Raw genomic sequence first — 20,815 nt, forward strand, 5'->3', positions numbered from 1 at the left:
TAGGACTAGGGGGAATGGTTTAAAGCTAGAGGTGATTTGGTTCAGATTGGGCGTTAGGAAGAAGTTCTTCCCCATGAGGGTGGTGAGACACTGGCACAGGTTGCCCAGAGGAGTGATGGAAGCCCTGGAAGTTTTTAAGGCCAGGCTGGATGGGGCTCTGAGCAGCCTGATCTAGTGGGGGATGTCCCTGCCCATGGCGGGGGCTTGGAACTAGATGATCTTTAAGGTCCCTTCCAACCCTGACAATTCTATGATATGTGTCAGATACCTTACTGGTACCAACAGAAATAGTATTTTAAGCTAAAAGTCAATTTGAAAGTGATATAGAGGGAAATCTGTAGTATTATTGTTTCTTCTATACCAGTTTTGTGGTCAATCTGTTAGTCTGATTAATTCACATATGGAACATTATCCTGTGTCATGACAGTGAATTTATTCTTTGTTTTTTCTCATCATCCCAAGTATTCTGCTGTACAGGTGTTTAGGTTTTCATCAGGATTTGTCCTGAAACATACCTTGTGCTCATGTTTAATCCAGTGGAAGTCAACAGTGTTTCTTGTAGGTGTGGGAATGTTCTTGGTAGGCTGAACCCAGATGCGGTTTTTCTAGATCACTTGAGAGAGACATGGTTCATCATATTTTACCCGTAAGATGTGAGGACTCCTAAGAATTTTGTTTTCTGAAACTTCAGGGCACTGGGATTCTGGCTTCAATAACTAGGATTTTTTTGAACATTGTATGTTGCTGCAGCAAAATGATTCTAGCTTTTTATGGCCTCCAAAAAGCATAAAACAGAAACTGAAAAACGTGAAATTTTACCAGGAGATCCCTGAGGTTTATGTGCGTCGCAAACTGGTGGGTCTTTAACGTAGGGACCTTATGGAGCATGTTCCGTTCTAGATAAAACTGAATCACTTGAAAATGCATGAAATTTAGAATATAATAAAGGCTGTTCATGTAAATTTCACGTGAAATCTGATGCTTAATCACAATCTTTCATTTGAAATGTAGGTTTTTCACTTATGGTAATTTTCCATTGGAGCAACATTTGAAACAAATACATGAAGAAGCATTGATAAAATTTGAGAGAATTGAATCAAATACTGAGATCCCGAAACAGAAACTCTGGGAAAAACCTGTAAGTAAAAAAAAAAAAGATTAAAAAAAAATTGAAATGAAACAACAAAAAGAAATGATGCACATCCTATCTTGGAATTACAGAAACTGAATTAAAAAAGTTAACATTTTAGCCCAGCCTGATGAAGTTACTTTTTTCTTTAGAAGTGTGTTTGTGTGTGAATGAGCTGAAGTATTTTTATTTTTGGTTCTAGTGGGGAAAAACTACATTTAAATTTGAGTTTTAGTAATGTAATGATTGTGTGCAGTTGTTTCTTTTTTATTTCCAGTTTTCAAGTTCCTTATAATTTGGAACACTGAAACATTTGTTAATGGAAAGCATTTAGCACTACTGATAGAAATATTGATACTTGTGTCAGGAAATATGCCCTATTTTACATAAACTTCCAAGCATTGGTGTCAAAAAATAACATTTTCCATTCTCTCCCTCCCCCTTTTCCTCCTTGGATTGTCCAGAAGTGTAAGCATTTCTTGGAAACCCAGCTCAGAGTGTTAATTATGGCCAGATTTTTTTGATGCTGTCCTCTGTTCTTCACTTCTAAAAATTGAGAGACCACTCATATTTTTCAAGTTGTATTTGTATATTTACTCATGAATATTGAACTTACTCATGAGTATGTAAAATTATTTTTAATCTTTGGAAGGAAGATGCAATGAAGATGCAAAAAGTCATTTTTTTATTTGTAACCTGCTCTGAATTTAGTCTGCATCAAGTGTCTTTATTGTACTTTCCAGAGAGAACACAGAGTAACGTGTGGTCTAGACTCATTTGCTGCTGATCCCTGCAAGCAGACAACTGTCAGTGTCAGCTACTTGTTGACAGAGTAAGTATCAAAAGGACATTCTGAACCAAAGGCTTATTTTAGAACTTTAAGTGAGATGCATATTTCTTATCCACCAATTCCTCTTCAGAAATGTCATCTTTAAGGTAAATAGTGCCATGGGAAAGGTAGACAAGTCTTACTTTAGTAAATGAAAATTCAGTTGCTAAGCAGAATTTTTCCTGTCTTTAGCAGAGAGCCATAAGGAAAATCAGCTGTTGTCTGTGACTTAGGCTTTTGGGAAAACTGCCTTCCTGTCTTTCAGTTTCCTGCTATGTGCAAGCCTTTCTGTATGATCCTACTATAACTTTTTATGCCCTTGGAGCATAATTTAACTTACTTTACTATTAGTTATAACAAATGAAAGACACAGAACTCTCTTAGTTCGGTGCAGTGTTCATAACAGACACTTCTTCGCTCCCTCTGCTTTGTTTTGTAGAATTCTTCTGAAATGAACTCAGTGATGCTGGAACAGACAATTCTTCGCTCCCTCTGCTTTGTTTTGTAGAAGTAATTCTTCTGAAATGAACTCAGTGATGCTGGGTGTCACATATTCGTAGCTTGATGTTTTTAAAGATCTATTTATTTTTTCTTCAGTATTACAGACACTTTTGAAACGTTCACACTAAGCCTGTTGTCTTCACTCTTGGTTGATGGGCCGAATTCTCCTTTTTACAAAGCCTTAATTGAGTCTGGTATTGGTACAGATTTTTCTCCTGATGTTGGGTAAGTGTTGCAAGTTACATTTCATTACTGTCAGCAATATTAGAAAAGTTACAAACCACTGTTAAGTTGGGAGAAATCATCTCTCACACAGGCAATTACCAGAGTAATCGTATTTTAATGTTAAAACATCTCAGTAATTTCTGCTGATGACTGAGAAAGCATTCTCAAGTGCAATTTTTGGCTAGTCAAAATAATTCAATAGAAGCTGTGTTAGTTTAAACAAAATTGTACTATTTAAAGCTTATGAAAAAGAAAAATGGGTAGATCAAAACATGGCACACCTCCAGTGCCCTGATTTGCTTGGGGTTTTCATCTTGGCCATTTAGTGTTACTTGGAGTTTGCTAACTCTTCTCTGTACTGCATTACCATTGCGCTTTTGCTTTATTTCTGTGATTTAGTGGTAGGGAGGTTTGGCATAAATGTGCTTTTGGGCCCTTAGGTGCCATTGACTTGCCATCACCTCAGGACAAAAGGGTATTTTTTCCAGCACTTTTTCAGAGTAGCTCCTGCAGCCAGTCTTCAGAGCTGACTTTGTGCTGCAGACCAAGGGATTGTCTTTGCCTCACTACAGACTCAGCTGCTCTTCATAATTTGCCTTTGCTGTCATCAGAAAGGAAGAAGCACTTTCAGAGCATGAGTCTGACCGAGTTTTAGACTTGAGGGTGACAAAAATCATGTCTTTGTCTCCACCGACTACCCTAGATGTGTGAGTGGGGAACCTTAATATACTCATTTGTGATTTTACTGTCTCGAGTACTCTGCCTGTCTTAAGTGGTCTCTATGTGAAGTCATGGGCTTCCTGCAAGTCATGCATGCCAGTGACATCTTAATATTACAGTGACATCTTAATATTACAGAGCGTGGCAGTAGAAATTCATCTTTAGACACTGAAGTAGTGAGTCAGTTGTTACGATTTGGCAGTTGAGCCTTTTCCAGGTTGACCATATTAACATGATGTTGAACAGTACAGTGAGTTTGCTTTAATTTGCCTTAGTGACTGTGCTGATGAAGCAATCTAGAAGACTGAGTTTGGGTCTAGAGATCAGTATTCCACAGTTCACCACCTTAGCCTGCTTTTGAATTCCTTGGGTGGTTTTTAGACACGGAATAGTGGATGAAAGAAAGAGATATATTACAATGAGGGTGGTGGAGTGCTGGAACAGGTTGCCCAGAGAGGTCTGGTTGGATGGGGCTCTGAGCAACCTGATCTAGTTAAAGATGCCCCTGCTCACTGCACGGGAGTAGGACTAGATGACCTTTAAAAGTCCTTCCAACCCAGCACATTTGATGTTTAAATTTGAGCACCTATTGCTTTATATTCGTTGACTTGGTTCAAACTGCTAGGTGGTCTGTATTTCTGCAAGTGTCAGTTTTTCTCTCTAAGGTGAGTTCTTACAATTAACCCTGTCTGATAGCTGGGACAAAATTATCTTCTTCCTTTTTCTTTTTTTTTTTTTTTTTTTTGTAAGTACCATTGAAAATAATTGCAGCAAACATGGAACATTTCACCTTCACCACTTTATAAATACTTCTTTAAATGTCCAGATTTAAAAGTATCATTCCACTCACCTGCTTAAGTAGAATGTGTGTGTTTGGCATTACAGGCAGCTAAAATTTTCACCTTTAAAAGAGACTTCTTTGCCTCACGGATGATTGGGAAGATAAGCAGAAAAGTCTAGCTTTTCTTCTGTAACTGTTTCTTTCTCTAATGTCACATACCATATGTTTTCTTAACAGTGACTGCTACTACTGACACTGAACAAAAAATGCTTTTAATTTCCATTTCTTGCCTCTTTGGTAATTATTCTTCTATCTAGCTTTTAAAATCCTGTGTATGTGAAATGATGACTGATTTTCCCCTTCTTTTGCCTTTATTGGTAGGCTAATGCTTAAGTTTTAGTACTGGTCACGGAGTTAAATACGTTTTGTTCTAGGTTTAATGGCTCAACAAGAGAAGCTTATTTCAGTGTGGGCCTGCAGAGTATTGCTGAAAGAGACATTGATACTGTGAAACAGATAATTGCTAGAACAATTGATGAAGTTATTGTGTGAGTAATGCTAAATTTTTAAGAATGCTGTTAGTTCTTTCATACAGTCTTTTAATAGTATGTAGCCATATAATAATACAGACATATATATAATAACATGCCTTAAAAATTGAGTTATATTAAAACAAATGCACCAAAGAAGCACTGATGTTGTTCGATACTCTTAAAACTTCCATCTGCTACTTCCTCTATTGTAGCATATTCATCAGCATAACCTTCAGGTGTTTAATGATATTAGTGCAGTTTCACTGAATGACACAGTATGATAAGATTATCTCATATCAATTTTAGTTCAGTGTGGAAGACATTATGTTGTAATGCTTCCTTTATCAATGTTATAATTAATTTTCATAACTTCACTTAAAGTGATTAGTGTTAATGGGTATTATTTCCTTCTCTCCTTCGTAAAGGAAAGGATTTGAGGAAGATAGGATTGAAGCTCTACTTCACAAAATTGAAATCCAGCTGAAGCATCAGTCTACGAGTTTTGGACTTGCCCTGACATCTGTAAGTCAGGGTGTGTGCTCATGTGTGGTGTCTTTTTTTAGAAATGACTAAGAAATCTACTGTCTATGTCTTTATGAAACATGGGGTCATTTTGTAGGCTATTGATATGTAAAATTTCTCATTTAAGGGCCTTTTCTTTGTCATCTCATGTCCATCTCTCTTCATTCTTTTCAGTAGCCTGCAAACTATCGCTGGACTCCACACTGAACGATTTGATCAGGCGTGAGCCTGTTGCCCGAATCGTAGCTTTGATTGCAGTGGCACTGATTACTTCAGTGAGAGAGTCACACCATACTGGCTTTTGGAACTGTATGCCTTGCCTAAATGCCTATGAATTTTTAAAAATCAAATAGAAGGATATATTTTTGGTGGAATTTAGGGTTGTACTGCTGTAATTTAATGTCAAGATTCACAAGTGAAAATGCACACTGATTCAATTTGTGGCCTCAAATTTTGATAACAAAGCTGTCTTGAAATTTTGATACAAAGCTGCCATGGCAAACGTGTTCCACAGCAGAATGTGGTGTCCTTGAGAAAGCTGCAAATCATCTTAAATCTGAGAATGAATTAGCTACAGTACTTATAGTCAGTTTGAATATCAGGGGCTCCTACTGCCACTTATTCTCCGGTGTTCTCTCTTTTGGGTTTTTTTTTCTGCTCTGTAGCACCTTCAGTTGTTCAGCAGCTCCTTTTGCTTTCTGTCTCTCAAGTGTGTATCTTTTTCAGCATGAACAGGAGTTCATTCCTTTAGCATACAAAGTTAGGTAAAGCAGCAGAGCCCTGAATTAACATGAGATTTGTAAACGGGAGAGCACAACCACAAGTGGTTTCAAATCAGATTGCCCTATAGTGAAACAGGCAAATTGTGGATATTTAATTGCCTGTCGTGTTTCATGATAGGATCCGGCACAATGTGCCTGACTTTGATAGCCAATACTTTCTAGCGTGTCTTTGGATTGTGTGAGTACTTCTCTGTGATTAAATATTTATGCATATACTTTATATTTCAACGTTTTGAAGACCTGAAGTTGATTCAACTGTTGGGGCTTAATTCTGGAACAGAAAGCTCTGAAAAAGTTATTGCTTTCAAAGACCAGTCATGCAGCATTTGGTGTTATACTCCCATAGAGGAGAGATACATTTCAGTTTGTTTCCCTGAGGTCATGTTTTAGAAGTTGACATTGAAAAGGTTATGAAAGGGACCTAGTTATAGCTAAAGTATCCATTGAATCATAGAACAGTTTGGATTGGAAGGGACCTTTAAAAGATCATCTAGTTCCAGCTTCCCTGCTGCGGACAGGGACATCTTCCATTAGACCAGGTTGCTCAAAGCCCCATCCAACCTGGCTTTGAACGCTTCCAGCGAGAGGGGACATCCACAGCTTCTCTGGGCAACCTGTGTCTCCCCACCCTCACAGTAAAGAATGTCTTCCTTGTGTCCAATCTAAATCTGCCATCCTTCAGTTTAAAACCATTTCCATTTGTCCTGTCGGTTCAGGCCATGGTAAAAAGTCTCTGTATTTCTTAAAAGTTGCTTTCATATATTGAGAGTCCCCGATAAGGTCTCCCTGAAGCCTTGTTTTCTCCAGGCTGAACAGCTCCCAACTCTCGTAGCCTTTCTTCATAGAATTGTTGGCTCCCACTGATCATTTTTGTGGCCCTCCTCTGGATCGGCTCCAACAGGTCAGTGTCTGTCTTGTACTGTGGGCCCCAGAGCTGGATGCGGTACTTCAGGTGAGCTCTCACCAGAGCAGAGTAGAGGGGGAGAATCACCTCTTTCAGCACGCTGACCGCACTTCTTTTGATACAGCCCAGGATACGATGTGCTTTCTGGGCTGTGAGCGCGTGTTGCTGGCTCATATCCAACTTTTCATCCACCGGTATCCCCAAGCACTTCTCTGCGGGGCTGCTTTCAAACCGTCCATTGCCTGGCTTGTACTGGGTACCGATCATCGTCTCAGCCCAAGTGCAGGACCTTGCACTTGACCGTGTCAAACTTGATGCGGTTTGCGTGGTCTCACCTCTCCAGCCTGTCAGGGTCCCTCTGGATGGGATCCCTTCCCTCCCACGCAGCTCTGGGTCACCAGCAAACCTTCTGAGGGTGCTCTCGGTCCCACAGCTGGCCCAAGGGTTATCACGTACCGTATGGCAGTGTGATCAGTGATAAAGGCTGGGAGAAGGAGGAAGGGGGGGATATTTGGAGTGATGATGTTTGTCTTCCCAAGTTACCGCTACACTTGGTGGAGCCCTGTTTTTCTGGAGATGGCTGAACCCATGGGAAGCAGTGAATTAATTGCTTGTTTTGCTTTGCTTGCAGTTTACCTCAGCCCGTGAGTTTTCTCACTTTTACTCTTCCAATTCTCTCCCCCATCCCACCATGAGTGATGTGAGCACGCGCTGGGTGGCGCTGAGCTGCCAGCTGGGGTTCAGCTGTGACGCCGGGGAAGTGGTGGTGACCACAAGCCCATCGGTGTTCAAGCAGCTTTGGGTCAATGCTTCTGCACATACGGTTTTAAACTTTTAGGTTGCTTACGGAGAACCAGTACTTAGTTGTAATGACCCCACAGAAGCCTCACATAAACTTTTATTTCAAGAGAATTCAATTAAGCATATTCTAAAATAATACTATTCTTTAAAAGACAGGGAATTTCTGTGGAATAGACAATAATACTAAAATAGTCTAGAAGGCTTTTGATACCCGCTTGTAATTAAAGAGATAAGAGCAGATGATTTTGAGAGTTCCAGTGCATTTGTTTTCTGTCGGTTTTTAAGGGCTTTTTCTTTCATGAGATTTTTTTTATTTTGCTTTGGTTTTTTTTTCCCCATTCACACAGAGTAGAAATGGAGAAGGTTTTGGTATCTTGCCCCGTGGTGTGTTTTTTGTATTTTTGCAGTGTGGACAAATTTAATAGTTTCAAACTAGAGAATGAAGCTAGAATAAAAGTCCTTCAGAAAGAAATATCCTGAGGATGATTCTGGTTATCTAGTATCTTCCTCCTCCAAAATCCCATCCATGTTACATGTTTGAGTTACTTTATAAATAATTTCATCTGACTGATACAATAAATGGGTGGACTGTAGTATTTATGTATTACCTTGTCTCTAATGCCTGTTTTTTCTTCTTTTTTGGGCTGATAAGTTTATTTTAAATGTGAGGGAGGAAAGAATATTACAATAGATTACCAGAATACAGATACATCTATTGCAGGGAGAAAAAAAAATAAAAGAAAATCTGGTTTGGTATGATGAAATTAGAGGAGAGAACAGGGGACAGATGAGGATGGGATAGTCCTTTCATCTGGACAAAGATTTCATCTTTTCACCACCCCCTCCCCAATATATTAGAACTACTTATTATATGTCTGCTGTTCAAATATAAATGATAAAGTGGTTTTGGAATGCAGATGCTGTCAGTTGTAGAAATGCAGATGGATTGAACTGCTTACCTAATTATTCTTTCCCATTCAGTATATAGCCTCCTGCTGGAATCAAGATGGGGATCCAGTGGAGCTTCTGAAGATTGCAGATAAAGTGTCTCGGTTTAGGGAGTGCCTTAAAGAAAATCCCACATTTCTTCAGGAAAAAGTTAAAATGTATTTCAAGGTAGGAAACGTATGGAAAAATTTTCAAATCACAATTTTATATTTAAAATAAAGCTGAAGGCTAATTTGGTATAACCATCCTGCCTATATTTAGGTGTAGATGAACAGCAGCACTTTTCAATGAAGCACGATAATTTAAAGTGGTTGAAGTGTAAACTTTTCAAAATGGAGAAAGTTGTCTGGTGGAATATTTGGAAATACACATATTAGAATATCAATAAAACATTTCACTGACCTGTAATGCCTGAGACTATAGAAGGACACATGGGTGTTTCCTAACAAGAAACTCAGATGTGAACAAAAAATTAAAGAGATAATTATGTATTCCTTAGTATTAGCGTGGCAAGATGTATCTCTTTTTCCTTGGAAAGACTTTGGTATAAGTAAGATTGTTCTGGTGCTCCTCATGTTCACTGAACTGCTGTCTGAATTTTGCTGTCAGTGCAAAGTGCTTTCTGTTTGCTTTTTTCTTGTTTTCCTCTCCAGACATTCCTATGGAGTTCTTGAAGAAATAAAAACAATAAAGGCATTATAATATTGAATAGTTCTGAAGCTCTGAATTAGCTAATGCCAGAAAGAAAAAAAATCCAATTATTGCAATGCAAAAGTGCTTTGGGGGATTTTGTTGGTGTTTGTTTTGTTGGTGATGTTTTGTGGGGTTTGTTTTTGCGGTCAAATTGCTGTTTTGAAGGGCAGGTCTATTACAGGTAACTGCCAGCCTGATCTAATAGTGAGTAAATGCTGGTGTTCAACTACTCAAAGGCAACAAGAGACAGTGGCATCAGTTGAAATCTGTTTTCCTAAAGGTTATTATTAGTGTCTGGTAGTAGTAGGGAGCTGTTCAGGTTTTGGCATTTGCAGGAAGGAAGTACAGGTGCAGTATTTTTGAGTATGTCCTTTACTGTGCAGTTCTGCTGAGTGGGCGAAGGCAGAACCATTACTGGGTAGGAAGTCAGGAGAGTAGTTGGGTGTTCTTATATCAGAAGATGATGTGCTGTTGTGCATTGTGCCTGGAGATAATAAAGCAGGAAGGCTAAGAGCAAGGGAGAGAATGCTGTTCATCCTGCCCATTTTACTATGCCTGGTTAATTTTGCATTTCCCTTTTCAGCTGTAGTGAACCACGTTTCCATAGTTGTTCCACATAAGCACGGTGGAGATAAGCTCGTAAACCAGAATCCGATTACGTTGTCACAAGTTACTGGCAGCGTCTGTAAGTGACAGATGTTGCTGTTTGACTCCTCCCTTTGAAATGGGCAATTTTTGAGGTCACCCTCTTTTGACTAGCCTCCCAGTATTATGTAAAATGGAAGCTGCTCCAGTTATTTTGTTACTAAAATTCTCCAGTTGGGTATAAACAAAGAGAAATTGAACAGCAGTTGTGCCACTTGCATAATGCATGGAGTTCTCTGGCAGCAAGACCGCTGTAAAGCATTTCTGAGCAGGATAAGGCACGCACCCTTTGCGTCATACGGGATCGCTGCGCGCTCAAGCTGGGGCAGGTTGAAAGAGGTGTTTAATGAAACCCTCCTGCGTTCAACCAGATTCCCCGTCTTGGAACATTTTCCAGATAAAACTTGCAGCATGCCCTTCTTTGGCATTAGGTACAGGTGTTTAACCTTGGTTTAATTAAAAAAGTAATGACTGCTACGTGCCGTTGATGGATTCTGACTCTGTACTACAATTTCATGGGAGGTTATTCATGCTTGTTCTTGCGGTAAGCTGCCTCTCTTCCCCACCCTTGCATCAGACTGTTCTGTATGAAACGAAGAGTTCAAATTGCCTGCTTGCAATAGTTTTGATAATATGCAAGCGGAATGATGCACAGGCTGTCTTTATCTACTGAAGATGAAGCAATAATCTGAGGCGATTCAGGGAAGTTGCCCTCAAAATTAATAATGCTTCGTTTTGGGATATATCTCCGCAGGATAATCCACATAGATTGACTCTGTCAATGAGTCCAGAGGAAGACTACCGTGATAAACAAGCAAAAATGGAAGCAGAAAAGCTGAAAAAAAAGGTCAATGCTCTTTCTGAAGAAGAAAGAACCCAGATCTTTGAAAAAGGTTAACATGCTTTTCCATAGTTTTGTATGGGTGACTGCTTAAAAACACAGCCAGTTTTTTAACTGGCGTTCTATACAATATCTTAAATCCTCCAGCATATGCTCTGAAAGAGGTGATTTTTTTTTGTTGAAAGTTTGTGTTTATGTGTTTACAGGGCTATTCAGTGTAGTGTTTATACTGCAGTGTATGATTGGTATATTCCATTAGTTTTAACATTAAAAAGTAGAATGATTAGTGTCTCCATTAGGGCAGAAGAAAGGAAATTGTTGTAAAATATTGATCTGTTTATTTTTTGCCATGTTAAATTCCACTAAGTGCAAGATTGAATTCCACCTTGTTGTTTATTTTTGAGTGTGAGGTCTGCTCTGTGCTCCTGTAAAACTTATATTTTGTAATTTTATTTCTTATCTTTTCTACTTAAAAAGCCAACTATAAAAATAGTGTTGTGTTTAACTTACTCTAGGCAATAGCTTAAACTCGGAAACCCTGTGCAGTCGTCTGATTTTGTGAAAACAGGGATCTGGTCATAGAAATGCTCAAAAAAAAGTGATATTAATATCCCAAAGCTTTTGTATGAGGCGAGGGATAGGGAAGCAGAAAGTCAGATGAGGCTTTCTACTTAAAAAGATAAATTGGAGAGTACTTAGAGGTGACCAGCTAGATCTGAAAGGCTGAAATGTAAAACTGAACACAGTAATTTAGCTGCATCAGTGTACTGACAGAGCACTCGAGTAAGAACTGGGGGGAATGGGTTAGAGAAGCTTCTTACCTGCAAGATTGGGATTGCCTGGGCTGGTGTTCTCAGAGCTGGGTGACAGGACAGGCTGGGACATGTCGCTTCTTTGGAGTTTAAATTGTATATTACTGTAAATTGGATGTGAATTAGTGTCAGAAGGAGAATTTACAACGATAGAGTGTTCTGTTTGCAATGTGATAATCTGCAGAATTTGTCTCAGTGAAATATTTGAAAGAATTGTTGGTACAAAATTCCAAACTTCCAACTCATGTGTTTCTAATCTGCATCACCTCAGGAGGTTTTGACAGCACTTTCACTGAAAGCTGAAAGTATCAAACTATTGTTCTGCTCTCCTTACTAGGTTTGGAATTAATTGCTCTTCAAAGCAAACCTCAGGACACCTCTTGTCTCCCAGCTCTAAAAGTGTCTGACATTGAGCCCAAAATCCCATTCACCGTGCTGGAAACAACACTTGCAGGTTGGTGGAACCACTGTTTTTCCTCCAGAAGCAGCACTGTTGGATTGTTACCTGGCTGCTTGCCCAGCTGGAGTTCCTGGGAGTGCTGGGTGACACCTGGTTGCACATGAGCCAGCAGGTGCCCAGGTGGCCAGGAAGGCCGATGCCATCCTGGCTTGTATCAGGAACAGTGTGGCCAGCAGGAGCAGGGATGTGATTCTGCCCCTGAGCTCAGCCCTGGGGAGGCCTCACCTCGAGCCCTGTGTGCAGGTCTGGGCCCCTCACTGCAAGAAAGACGCTGAGGGGCTGGAGCGGGTGCAGAGGAGAGCAACGAGGCTGGGGAAGGGACTGGAGGGAAAGTGCTGTGAGGAGAGGCTGAGGGCGCTGGGGGTGTTCAGCTGGGGAAGAGCCTCTCTGCACCGGCCGGAAGGGAGGGTGCGGTCAGGTGGGGGTCAGGCTCTTCTCCCGGGCAACCAGTGACAGGACAGAGGGCACGGCCTGAAACTGCATCAGGGGAGGTTTAGGTTGGATCTCGGGAAACCCTTCCTCATGGAGAGGGTGCTCAGGCACTGGGATGCCCTGCCCAGGGAAGTGGTGGAGTCACCGTCCCTGGAGGTGTTTAAGGAGAGGCTGGATGTGGCACTTAGTGCCGTGGTCTGGCTGTTGTGATGGTGTTGGGTCATGGACTGGACTTGATCATCTCAGAGGTCTTTTCCAGCCTCAACAATTCTGTGATTCTGTGATTTTTTTTTTTCTCTTCACAAAGCATATGTACTCGCTGTTTGCTGTGCATAGTTAAGGTCCTTTTTCTCTGGTCCACCACCTCTGCAGTAGAGAATTTGCTTCTTGCCATTGCCTCTGAGGGGCAGCGTGGGGTTGGTCTCGGCTCCAACCAGCTGCCTGCCCTTGCCAGGGCTCTGGCAGTAGCTGCTGATGCGAGCTCCCTGCCCTGCAGCCAGAGGAGTCACACTCCACTGGGCTTGAGCACTTCCCAAAGATTTATCCAAGGTGCAGCACCGATGGCAGCTTTTGCAGTGAGCCTTCCTTGCTGTTCTCCCTCCCTGCCCATTTTCTGAAGAATATGATATACAGCAGGTATGGGGAGAAATAAATAAATATTGTTATTCTTCATAACCTCAGCACAAGTTTCTTCTTGCCCTGCCAGTGGCTACACCATGGATTGACAGGAAACAAGAAATTGTGGATTGTAGTATATTCATAACAGATACTTTCCTGCAAAAATTGCCAGCGTATGGCAAGTACTTTATAGTTTTGATGCTAAAATTACCTGGGTCTGTGTAAAATTCTAATATGTATATTGTAGTGCCCTAACTTAGAGAGAACGTCCAGTGCAGGAACCTCCTTTCGTCAGCTTTTGAGGTGATGAAGGCAAAATATAAGGGAGAAAAACTTCTTGACTTCTTCAGAAACTTCAGAAATTGCCTTTCCTTTATTTGAATGTTACTTCTGAAATGTGACTCTGTCAACAGAATTCTTTCTTCAGATGGGCCAGGTATCCATTAGCTTACCATGGACAGAACCAGTAAAGCTCTTCCAGTCCAGCATTCAGTGCAATGTGCAAAGTTTAAAAAAGAAGTGATGTTGAAGTACCAACAAGAAAATAACTCTTAATGGGAAGGTCTTGTAAGAAGTTGTTTTGCTTTTATGTGTTTATGGTAGGAAACTGTTGGCTATTCTTTGCTTTTGTTTTTTTTATCCTTAGCTGATGAAGTTCCTGTCCAGTACTGTGCTCAGCCAACCAACGGGGTGGTTTATTACAGAGCTGTTTCCAGCTTGAACACGCTTCCTGAGGAGCTCAAGCCATATGTGCCACTCTTCTGCAATGTCATCACAAAGTGAGAGGTTTACTTGTTTAGGAGCTGAAGCAAGAAGCTATAATACAGCTTACTGAAATAACAGTGCTTCTAATAATTTCAGCATCTGTTCTTATTATGGAAGGGAAATGCTGATAAGTTGGTGTCTTGTAGAAACAATGGTCTTGCCTCTTCCCTGCAGAGTTGCCAGCCCCTTTCCCCTCCTTCATCAGTCCCTGCATTGCCTTGTTCCCCAGCATCAACTCAGGTTTTCCCTGAAAAGATTGGAAAATCATGTAAATGAAATATAGCCTAGCAGAAATTAAAGTTATCATGTGGATAGATTTTGGATCTAATTTCACCATGTGGTCACAGGAACACTGACCCCACCACAGGGGAAAGAGCGGCACAAAGCAGAAGTGACCTATGCTGAGAGGAATCCATTCTTTTTATTGGTGATAACAGCTTATGTGATGTTATTAATATGGTTCCATATGGATGGTGGTAGCAAGCTGTACATAAAGCACAATTTTTAATACATCGTTTTGGATTAACAGGATGCTTCAATTGAAAAGCTTGGTATGAAGCTTTTACAAGATATAAAGTATTATGTTTCCTTCATAATGCCCCAGCTTGTTTAAAGTAGTATGGGCCTAAAGAGCCTGCTTTGCAAATGCCATACAGTGTACGCTGAAAATGGAAATAAGTCTCTTTTTGTTTTTTGCAGGATGGGATGTGGAGCCCTTGATTACAGGGAACAGGCCCAGAAGATAGAACTGAAAACAGGTGGGATGTCTGTCAGCCCACATATCATTCCAGATGATTCACACCTGGATGTGTATGAACAGGTAAATTAATCATAAGCTTCAAAATATTGCAGTAACAGCTCTGTAGTTAAGGGTCAGTCCAGGCTTGCAGGTAAAGGGGTCAGCTAGTCCTGTTTAAAAAGGACTGTAGTAGTGTGTAGTAGTGCGTGAAAGTGTAGTAGTGTATAAAAGGACTCCTGCCTTTTTGTGTAAGATGCTATTAGTATTTTTTTCTTAAGGTGAGTGCCTGATGTGGTTGTCCATTTTAAGGCAGTGCTTCACTAGCATCTGTCAATGTATTTTTTGAGTGATGCAAAAATTTTGGAAGCAGAGGGTAGAGGACAGAATGGTGTAGTGTTATACACAGAGATTACTGTTAGCATGTGTATGTCCCCGATAACGTGGTTCAGAAATATGGAATATTTGCAAGATCATTAGATCTCAGTATAGGGCATAACAGTCCTAGCAATACTTCTTGAGATTTTTTTCAGTCTTGCTGGGGTCTGCTGCTGTGGTCTGCTCCCCATAGATCCTGGAGTTGAATTAGGAGGACTTGTGTCCAGAAAGGTGCATCCCCAGAACAGTTCTGTTCATACTTTATGTGAAAAATAAGAAGTTCTCTTTCTGAACTGCTACTTACTGTTGAGAAGGGGGAGTCAGCAGGCTTGCTTTGTATGAGGAACCCATCACATTTCATGTCTGCTGTGGTATCAGTAGCACAGCCTGCATTAAAGTGGTTTTGTGGTGTGTAGTGTTAGGTTGGCATCATTGCATCACTTCCATAAAAATTTGTTGTGCATTTCTGAGGCCATTGCTTTGGTTGTCTTGTGTGAAGGATTTTTTTGTGTTTTGTTTTTATTTTTTCCTTCAGGGTGTGCTCTTTTCATCTCTATGCTTGGATAGAAATCTGCCAGACATGATGCATTTATGGAGTGAAATATTTAACAAGTACAGTACCTTGGGTTTCATTTGTTTGTGGTTTTGCATGTGTTTTGGAGTTCTCCCTCCTCCCTTGATCATTCTCTTCTTAGAGGTCCTGCTTTGGGATTTCTTTTTATAACTATATCTTTAGTGGCTCTCGGTTTCTAAACCTAAATATTCCATCATTTGCATGACTATTTACTGGATTAAATGGAGAACCAACAGCTCTTTGTTGAGCTTGGGGTGATGAATTATTCAGTATTATAAATTCCTTTGGAGTGCATTTACATGAGACCTAGAGACCTGTTCCTACTCTTTTCCAGCCCTCGATTTGAGGAGGAAGAACATTTCAGAGTGCTGGTTAAGAAGACTGCCCAGGAGCTGTCAAATGGGATTCCAGATTGTGGGCATTTGTATGCTTCTATCAGAGCCAGCAAAAACCTTACGCCTTCTGGAGAACTGCAAGAAATGTTCAGTGGGATGGATCAGGTGAAAAGTTAACGGTATCCTGCAGCAAGGCCCAAATCCACTTTGGAATTACAGCGCTCGTTTTTGCTAATTGTTTCTCTTGGCTTAATCGGTGGTCTTTCTGCCTTCCCTTCCCACACAGGTGAAGCTGATGAAGAGAATAGCAGAAATGTCTGATATTAAGCCAATACTACGCAAACTGCCACGCATTAAGAAGTATTTATTAAACAGTGACAACATTAGGTGAGTTCCAGCTAAAAAGAAAAGGGACAATTGGTTGAAGAGAGGCTGTGGCCTGTGAATGGGCGTTTCTCAGTGCGCTTCATGGAGTACTGGCATTTTGTGAAACAGGAGGTCTATGTAAAAACCACAAAAAATTTTATTAGTTTGAATTCTCCATGCTTACAAAGTGGTAGCTTGTTTTGTTCCATTTTCAACAGATATGAGAAACTTAAGGCAAATTTCATATGTAAGTTTTGTACCAAAAGTGTGTAAGTGGCCTGTGGAATTTTACAGAAATACTTAATTTCACCTTCTCCCCCCACCCCTTAAAGGTGTCCATTAGACGAATACTGTTGTATTGTATTGTAACAGTAGAATGCAATTTGCTCTGATATTTTTTTCTACTAAAAGGAAAATTGTGATAGTCTGAAATTTGCTTTATGCATATATTGGAAAAAGGGAGAGAGCACTTTAAGGTGTGTGTTGTCAGACACACTAGTTCCAAAAATAGTCTATTTGAAGTGGTGTCAATTGCCAAGTATGAAATAATGAAATTATGGAAATATCTGTGCTCTTCAAAACCATAATAGGTCTGTCTGGAAAGAGGAAATACAGAAGACATTAGTTTCTTTGTGAGACATTTATATTTTGCAAAAGTGGTGTAATCCCGTCCAGCGCACAGAAGCGGTTCAACAGTTTCTACTAAAGTTTAGATCCGGAGGTATTTTTGGACAAGCAAAAAGGACTTTGAATTATTATTTTTTTTTGGTGTATCAAATTGTGGATTATGAGTATTTTGCTTTTTGTCTGTGCTAATGATTATCAGTGACCACAAATCTAACATTCTGATGATTTTGTAGAAGATGTTTAGGAAGAGAAATTGCTACAATTTGTAAAGGACTGTCTGAAAATGCAGGAACATATTTAAAAACTTGATATGTATTTTAAACAGATGCTCAGTGAATGCAGCACCTCAACAGATATCAGAAGCATCTAAAGAAGTAGAGAAATTTGTAAAGGGCATAGCTAGAAGTAAAAAAGAGAGAAAACCTGTTCGTCCCCATGTGATTGAGGTAAGAAATTACTTCGTTTGTGACTGGGGCATCATATAGAGTTGATCTGATCAAGACCACTGTGCAATCAGGAGAAGATAATTGAACTCAGATATTACGTCAGCCCAAAGATGTCTGGAGAAATTTGCAAGAGTCAGGTCTGTGAATAAGCTGCTGTGGTGTTTTGCCACAGAGACTGTCTTCACCTCGATGAAACAGAAAATAGTCAATCTGCAGATCAGCTGTCGAGCCTTACCCTGAGGTTATCGCTTTTGCGTGGGATGTGGAAAAAGAAATTCTTCCTTTCTCTGTTGCATAAAACTGTAATTTCTTTTTCGGCTGAGCTTTTCTTGAAATGTAAGCCGAAAGGAAATAGGGCCTGACGTGCACTTCCTCAGTTCTGTAGGAATTTGTTTTGTTATCTGTATGTTCGGGACTTCTGGCGTAAAACGTACTTGATTCCATAGACTTGACAGAGGATCTGCTCTGTCAATATGCAGATCTGTCTCAATTTCGGATGAGACTGGAATAAGCTTCCAGTTCCCTACCCATGAGGGAAATGATAGTCTGAAACCTTCTGGGCCCCATTTAATCTCTGTCTTGGTGTCTTTCAGTGCCAAATTACTCCTGAAATGAAATTCATTTGGCATTTGTTTAGAAATTCAAATATAAGAAAATAATTGAGTAGCTTGCTTATGTTTGTGAAGACACAGTCTGATGGTAGTTTTAAAGAGGCTGGAACAGTGGGGAGTTGCATTTGTAGTATTCTTGGCCGAAATTATTAAATCATCTTTTAATATTTGGGCTGGGTCTCTTGTAGAAATCTTCAGAAGTCAAACCTGTGGGAAGTGAAATGCTTACTGGGTCACAGATCACAAGGAAACTAGTTAATGTAAGTACATATTGTTAGGGGAGATTAGTATTACTGGACTGTTACTGATTGTAATGATTCATCTTAAACTGTTCCAGATTCTTTCACTATTTAGAAGCACACCACGGAAATGTAATGTGCTCTGCAGGTCCTCCCTCTGACTGGATTATTTCCTTAAACTACCCATCAAACTTCTTAATTCCTCTGTGTCATCCTTCTTGCTCTCTTCCCTTTGGTTCTGGTGTGAAGATCGTTTAGCTAACTCCACATTCATGCATGCAGGCAAATACTCACTTGTGCTGTCTCCCGTAAGTGATGCTTATTTTATTTTTAACCTGGTTTCTTTAGAACCAGGTTGGTGTGGTGTCACTTCCAGTCCTTCCTTTCCTTCCTCTCCTCCCTAAATGACTCTGAATGTGAATGATACCTGACAGAATAGGATCAGTGATAATTAAGTAAAAATGAAAGTCTATATTTGGCTATAGTAGAGGAAAGCAGCTCAGTGTACCCTGAGCTCTCCTTTGAGAAGAAGGCAGGGAGAGCTCAACCCTTGGTTTTGCTTGCTGACCAGGGACTTACCTGCTGCTGTGCTTGGCCCAGCCAGCCAGAGCTGTGTGAGGGGCTGGATCTCTGAAGTTAAGAAAGGTCTGGGAGTATTGAAATGAGATCATAAAAGCTACAGGAGGTGTGTAAGGCTCTGCCCATGCCTTAGTGCACAAGCAGGTGGGTGTGTGAGAGAAGCAAAGCAGTGAGCTCTGCAGAGGCCTGGAGATACAAAGAGGACTGGAAGTTTTGAAGTGAAGTTGTAAGGAGGAATTGAGTTTATTGCGGGGGATGTTTGAGCAGAAGTTAATAAGCTGCTACTCTTCATAAATAGTTTGCATATTCTTGTAGGTTTCAGTTTCTGAATTGGTCTTCAATATCCAAAATTGAGAAGATGGATTAAAATACAAAGTGGTGACTGTGTGCTTATATGGACATAGAAGTGGAGACTCGTGGACACTTGTTGCAGTCAAAATAAAGACATGACAGGGGAAGGGGAAGCACACCAGTCGAAACTCTTTGCTAATCATACAAGATCTGTGGAACTGAGAAGCTGGTGTGCAGGGATGGGTAGGCTGGGGTACAGTGTCAACATACTTGAATTTCCCAAGGCAATTCTGTGTACTGGATTGCTAATGTGGGCACAAGGAAAGTGTCACTGGTGGCAGCATAGGTTAAGTGGCAGCTTCAGCTTTTGTGTGTCTGCATGCTTGGCAGAATTTCATAATTCTCACAAAAGCCAGAGTTCTCAAGTGCGTAACTTGTCTCATCTCTGCTAACTGCGACAACAATGCATTTGTCTCTTAGGATCCTACTTTCAAACCATGCCAGATGAAGACTCACTTTGTACTTCCCTTCCCAGTGAATTACATTGGGGAGTGCGTTCGAACAGTTCCCTACATAGCTGCAGACTATGCAAGGTGAGAAGCAGAACCAGCCGGGAGCTTCTGTGTATGTTGCACAGCACAAAACAAAACAGCAAGTGTTAGGCTGACCATGGAAAACAGTGTCGATAGAAAATGCTTTGTGGTTCATTTGTCACAAAATCTTTACAGAGCAACCTTTGCATGGCTTGGTCCAGTAAGGTTTTAGTAAGTAATGGGAGACTGCTGTCCCCAACTTCAAAATAAACAGCCCTGCCTGCTTGGATGTGGCCAAGTTGACAATCCTAATGCGTTTAACAAAGTTTAGGAGGCTGCACTTGTTTTTCATTAAAGTGGAATAGTCAAGAAATGGTTCAAAGCAAGTGCCACTCTTACAGTGATGTTACATTTTTCAACTATTATTAAATACTGGTTATTGATAGCGTTACTGTTGTATAGTATTGTTGATGCAAGGCATTGCAAAGAGGGATCTTTGCAAACTTTAGAGGAAGTTGAGAATATTACTGTTGTCCAATTCATTTAACGTCTTTGCTGTTGATATTTCTCTCGTTACAGCCTTCGAGTTCTTGCACGGTTGATGACAGCTAAATTTCTACATAGAGAAATCAGAGAGAAAGGAGGGGCTTACAGTGGCGGTGCTAAGCTTGGTCACAATGGCATATTCACTTTCTACTCCTACAGGTAACAGGTTCATTCTTTCCTGTTCACGTCAGAGGGTTCCACTGATTGCACTTGTGTGTGTCTGATTTTTGACTTAGTAGTAACTCTCTTTCAAGATTAAATGAAATCTAAAGAATGAAATAACAAGAAAGGGGTTCCGTGCTGGTGGTCTTAATTGCTTAAGGTATGTAATAAACCCCTCCTTGTTTTCTCTGGTTTCTTCTCCTGGGAAAGCCTAACTTTCCTCTCCTGGTAGCAACCCTTATTGTGTCTCTGTAGTTAGATGTTTACTGTCTCATACCAGATTTATATAAAACTGCTGTCATGTGTTTCTTTCTGGGTTGAGGAGGCCCTAGAAATTTATGACTGTTCCAAATTTGAGGTCAGGAAGTGGAATGATGCCATTTCTTAATGTCCTGAGTTTGAAAAGATGTGTCTTCCTTTGGTGACCGGCTGGGATCATTTGGGGTGCAGG

The 20,815-nt window shown here is 40.4% G+C and overlaps 1 protein-coding gene across 1 annotated transcript in view; it reads left to right on the plus strand.

The window, feature by feature from the left end:
• Positions 1 to 1,011: 1,011 nt before the first annotated feature.
• Positions 1,012 to 20,815, plus strand: part of PITRM1 (pitrilysin metallopeptidase 1) — a gene marked incomplete at its 5' end in the record, with an annotated part of 23,286 nt that continues 3,482 nt past the window's right edge. Inside the window, 17 exons of the mRNA XM_009868200.1 lie at positions 1,012 to 1,138; positions 1,873 to 1,961; positions 2,556 to 2,684; positions 4,620 to 4,733; positions 5,144 to 5,240; positions 8,709 to 8,843; positions 10,768 to 10,906; positions 12,004 to 12,120; positions 13,823 to 13,955; positions 14,641 to 14,761; positions 15,591 to 15,667; positions 15,964 to 16,129; positions 16,251 to 16,351; positions 17,283 to 17,403; positions 18,203 to 18,274; positions 19,604 to 19,716; positions 20,236 to 20,361. Coding sequence (XP_009866502.1) covers positions 1,012 to 1,138; positions 1,873 to 1,961; positions 2,556 to 2,684; positions 4,620 to 4,733; positions 5,144 to 5,240; positions 8,709 to 8,843; positions 10,768 to 10,906; positions 12,004 to 12,120; positions 13,823 to 13,955; positions 14,641 to 14,761; positions 15,591 to 15,667; positions 15,964 to 16,129; positions 16,251 to 16,351; positions 17,283 to 17,403; positions 18,203 to 18,274; positions 19,604 to 19,716; positions 20,236 to 20,361 — 1,977 coding nt within the window. The remainder of the gene's footprint in view (positions 1,139 to 1,872; positions 1,962 to 2,555; positions 2,685 to 4,619; positions 4,734 to 5,143; positions 5,241 to 8,708; positions 8,844 to 10,767; positions 10,907 to 12,003; positions 12,121 to 13,822; positions 13,956 to 14,640; positions 14,762 to 15,590; positions 15,668 to 15,963; positions 16,130 to 16,250; positions 16,352 to 17,282; positions 17,404 to 18,202; positions 18,275 to 19,603; positions 19,717 to 20,235; positions 20,362 to 20,815) is intronic.

This window comes from Apaloderma vittatum, unplaced genomic scaffold (genome assembly GCF_000703405.1).
Source record: "Apaloderma vittatum isolate BGI_N311 unplaced genomic scaffold, ASM70340v1 scaffold35960, whole genome shotgun sequence".
NCBI classification, from domain to species: Eukaryota; Metazoa; Chordata; class Aves; order Trogoniformes; family Trogonidae; genus Apaloderma; species Apaloderma vittatum.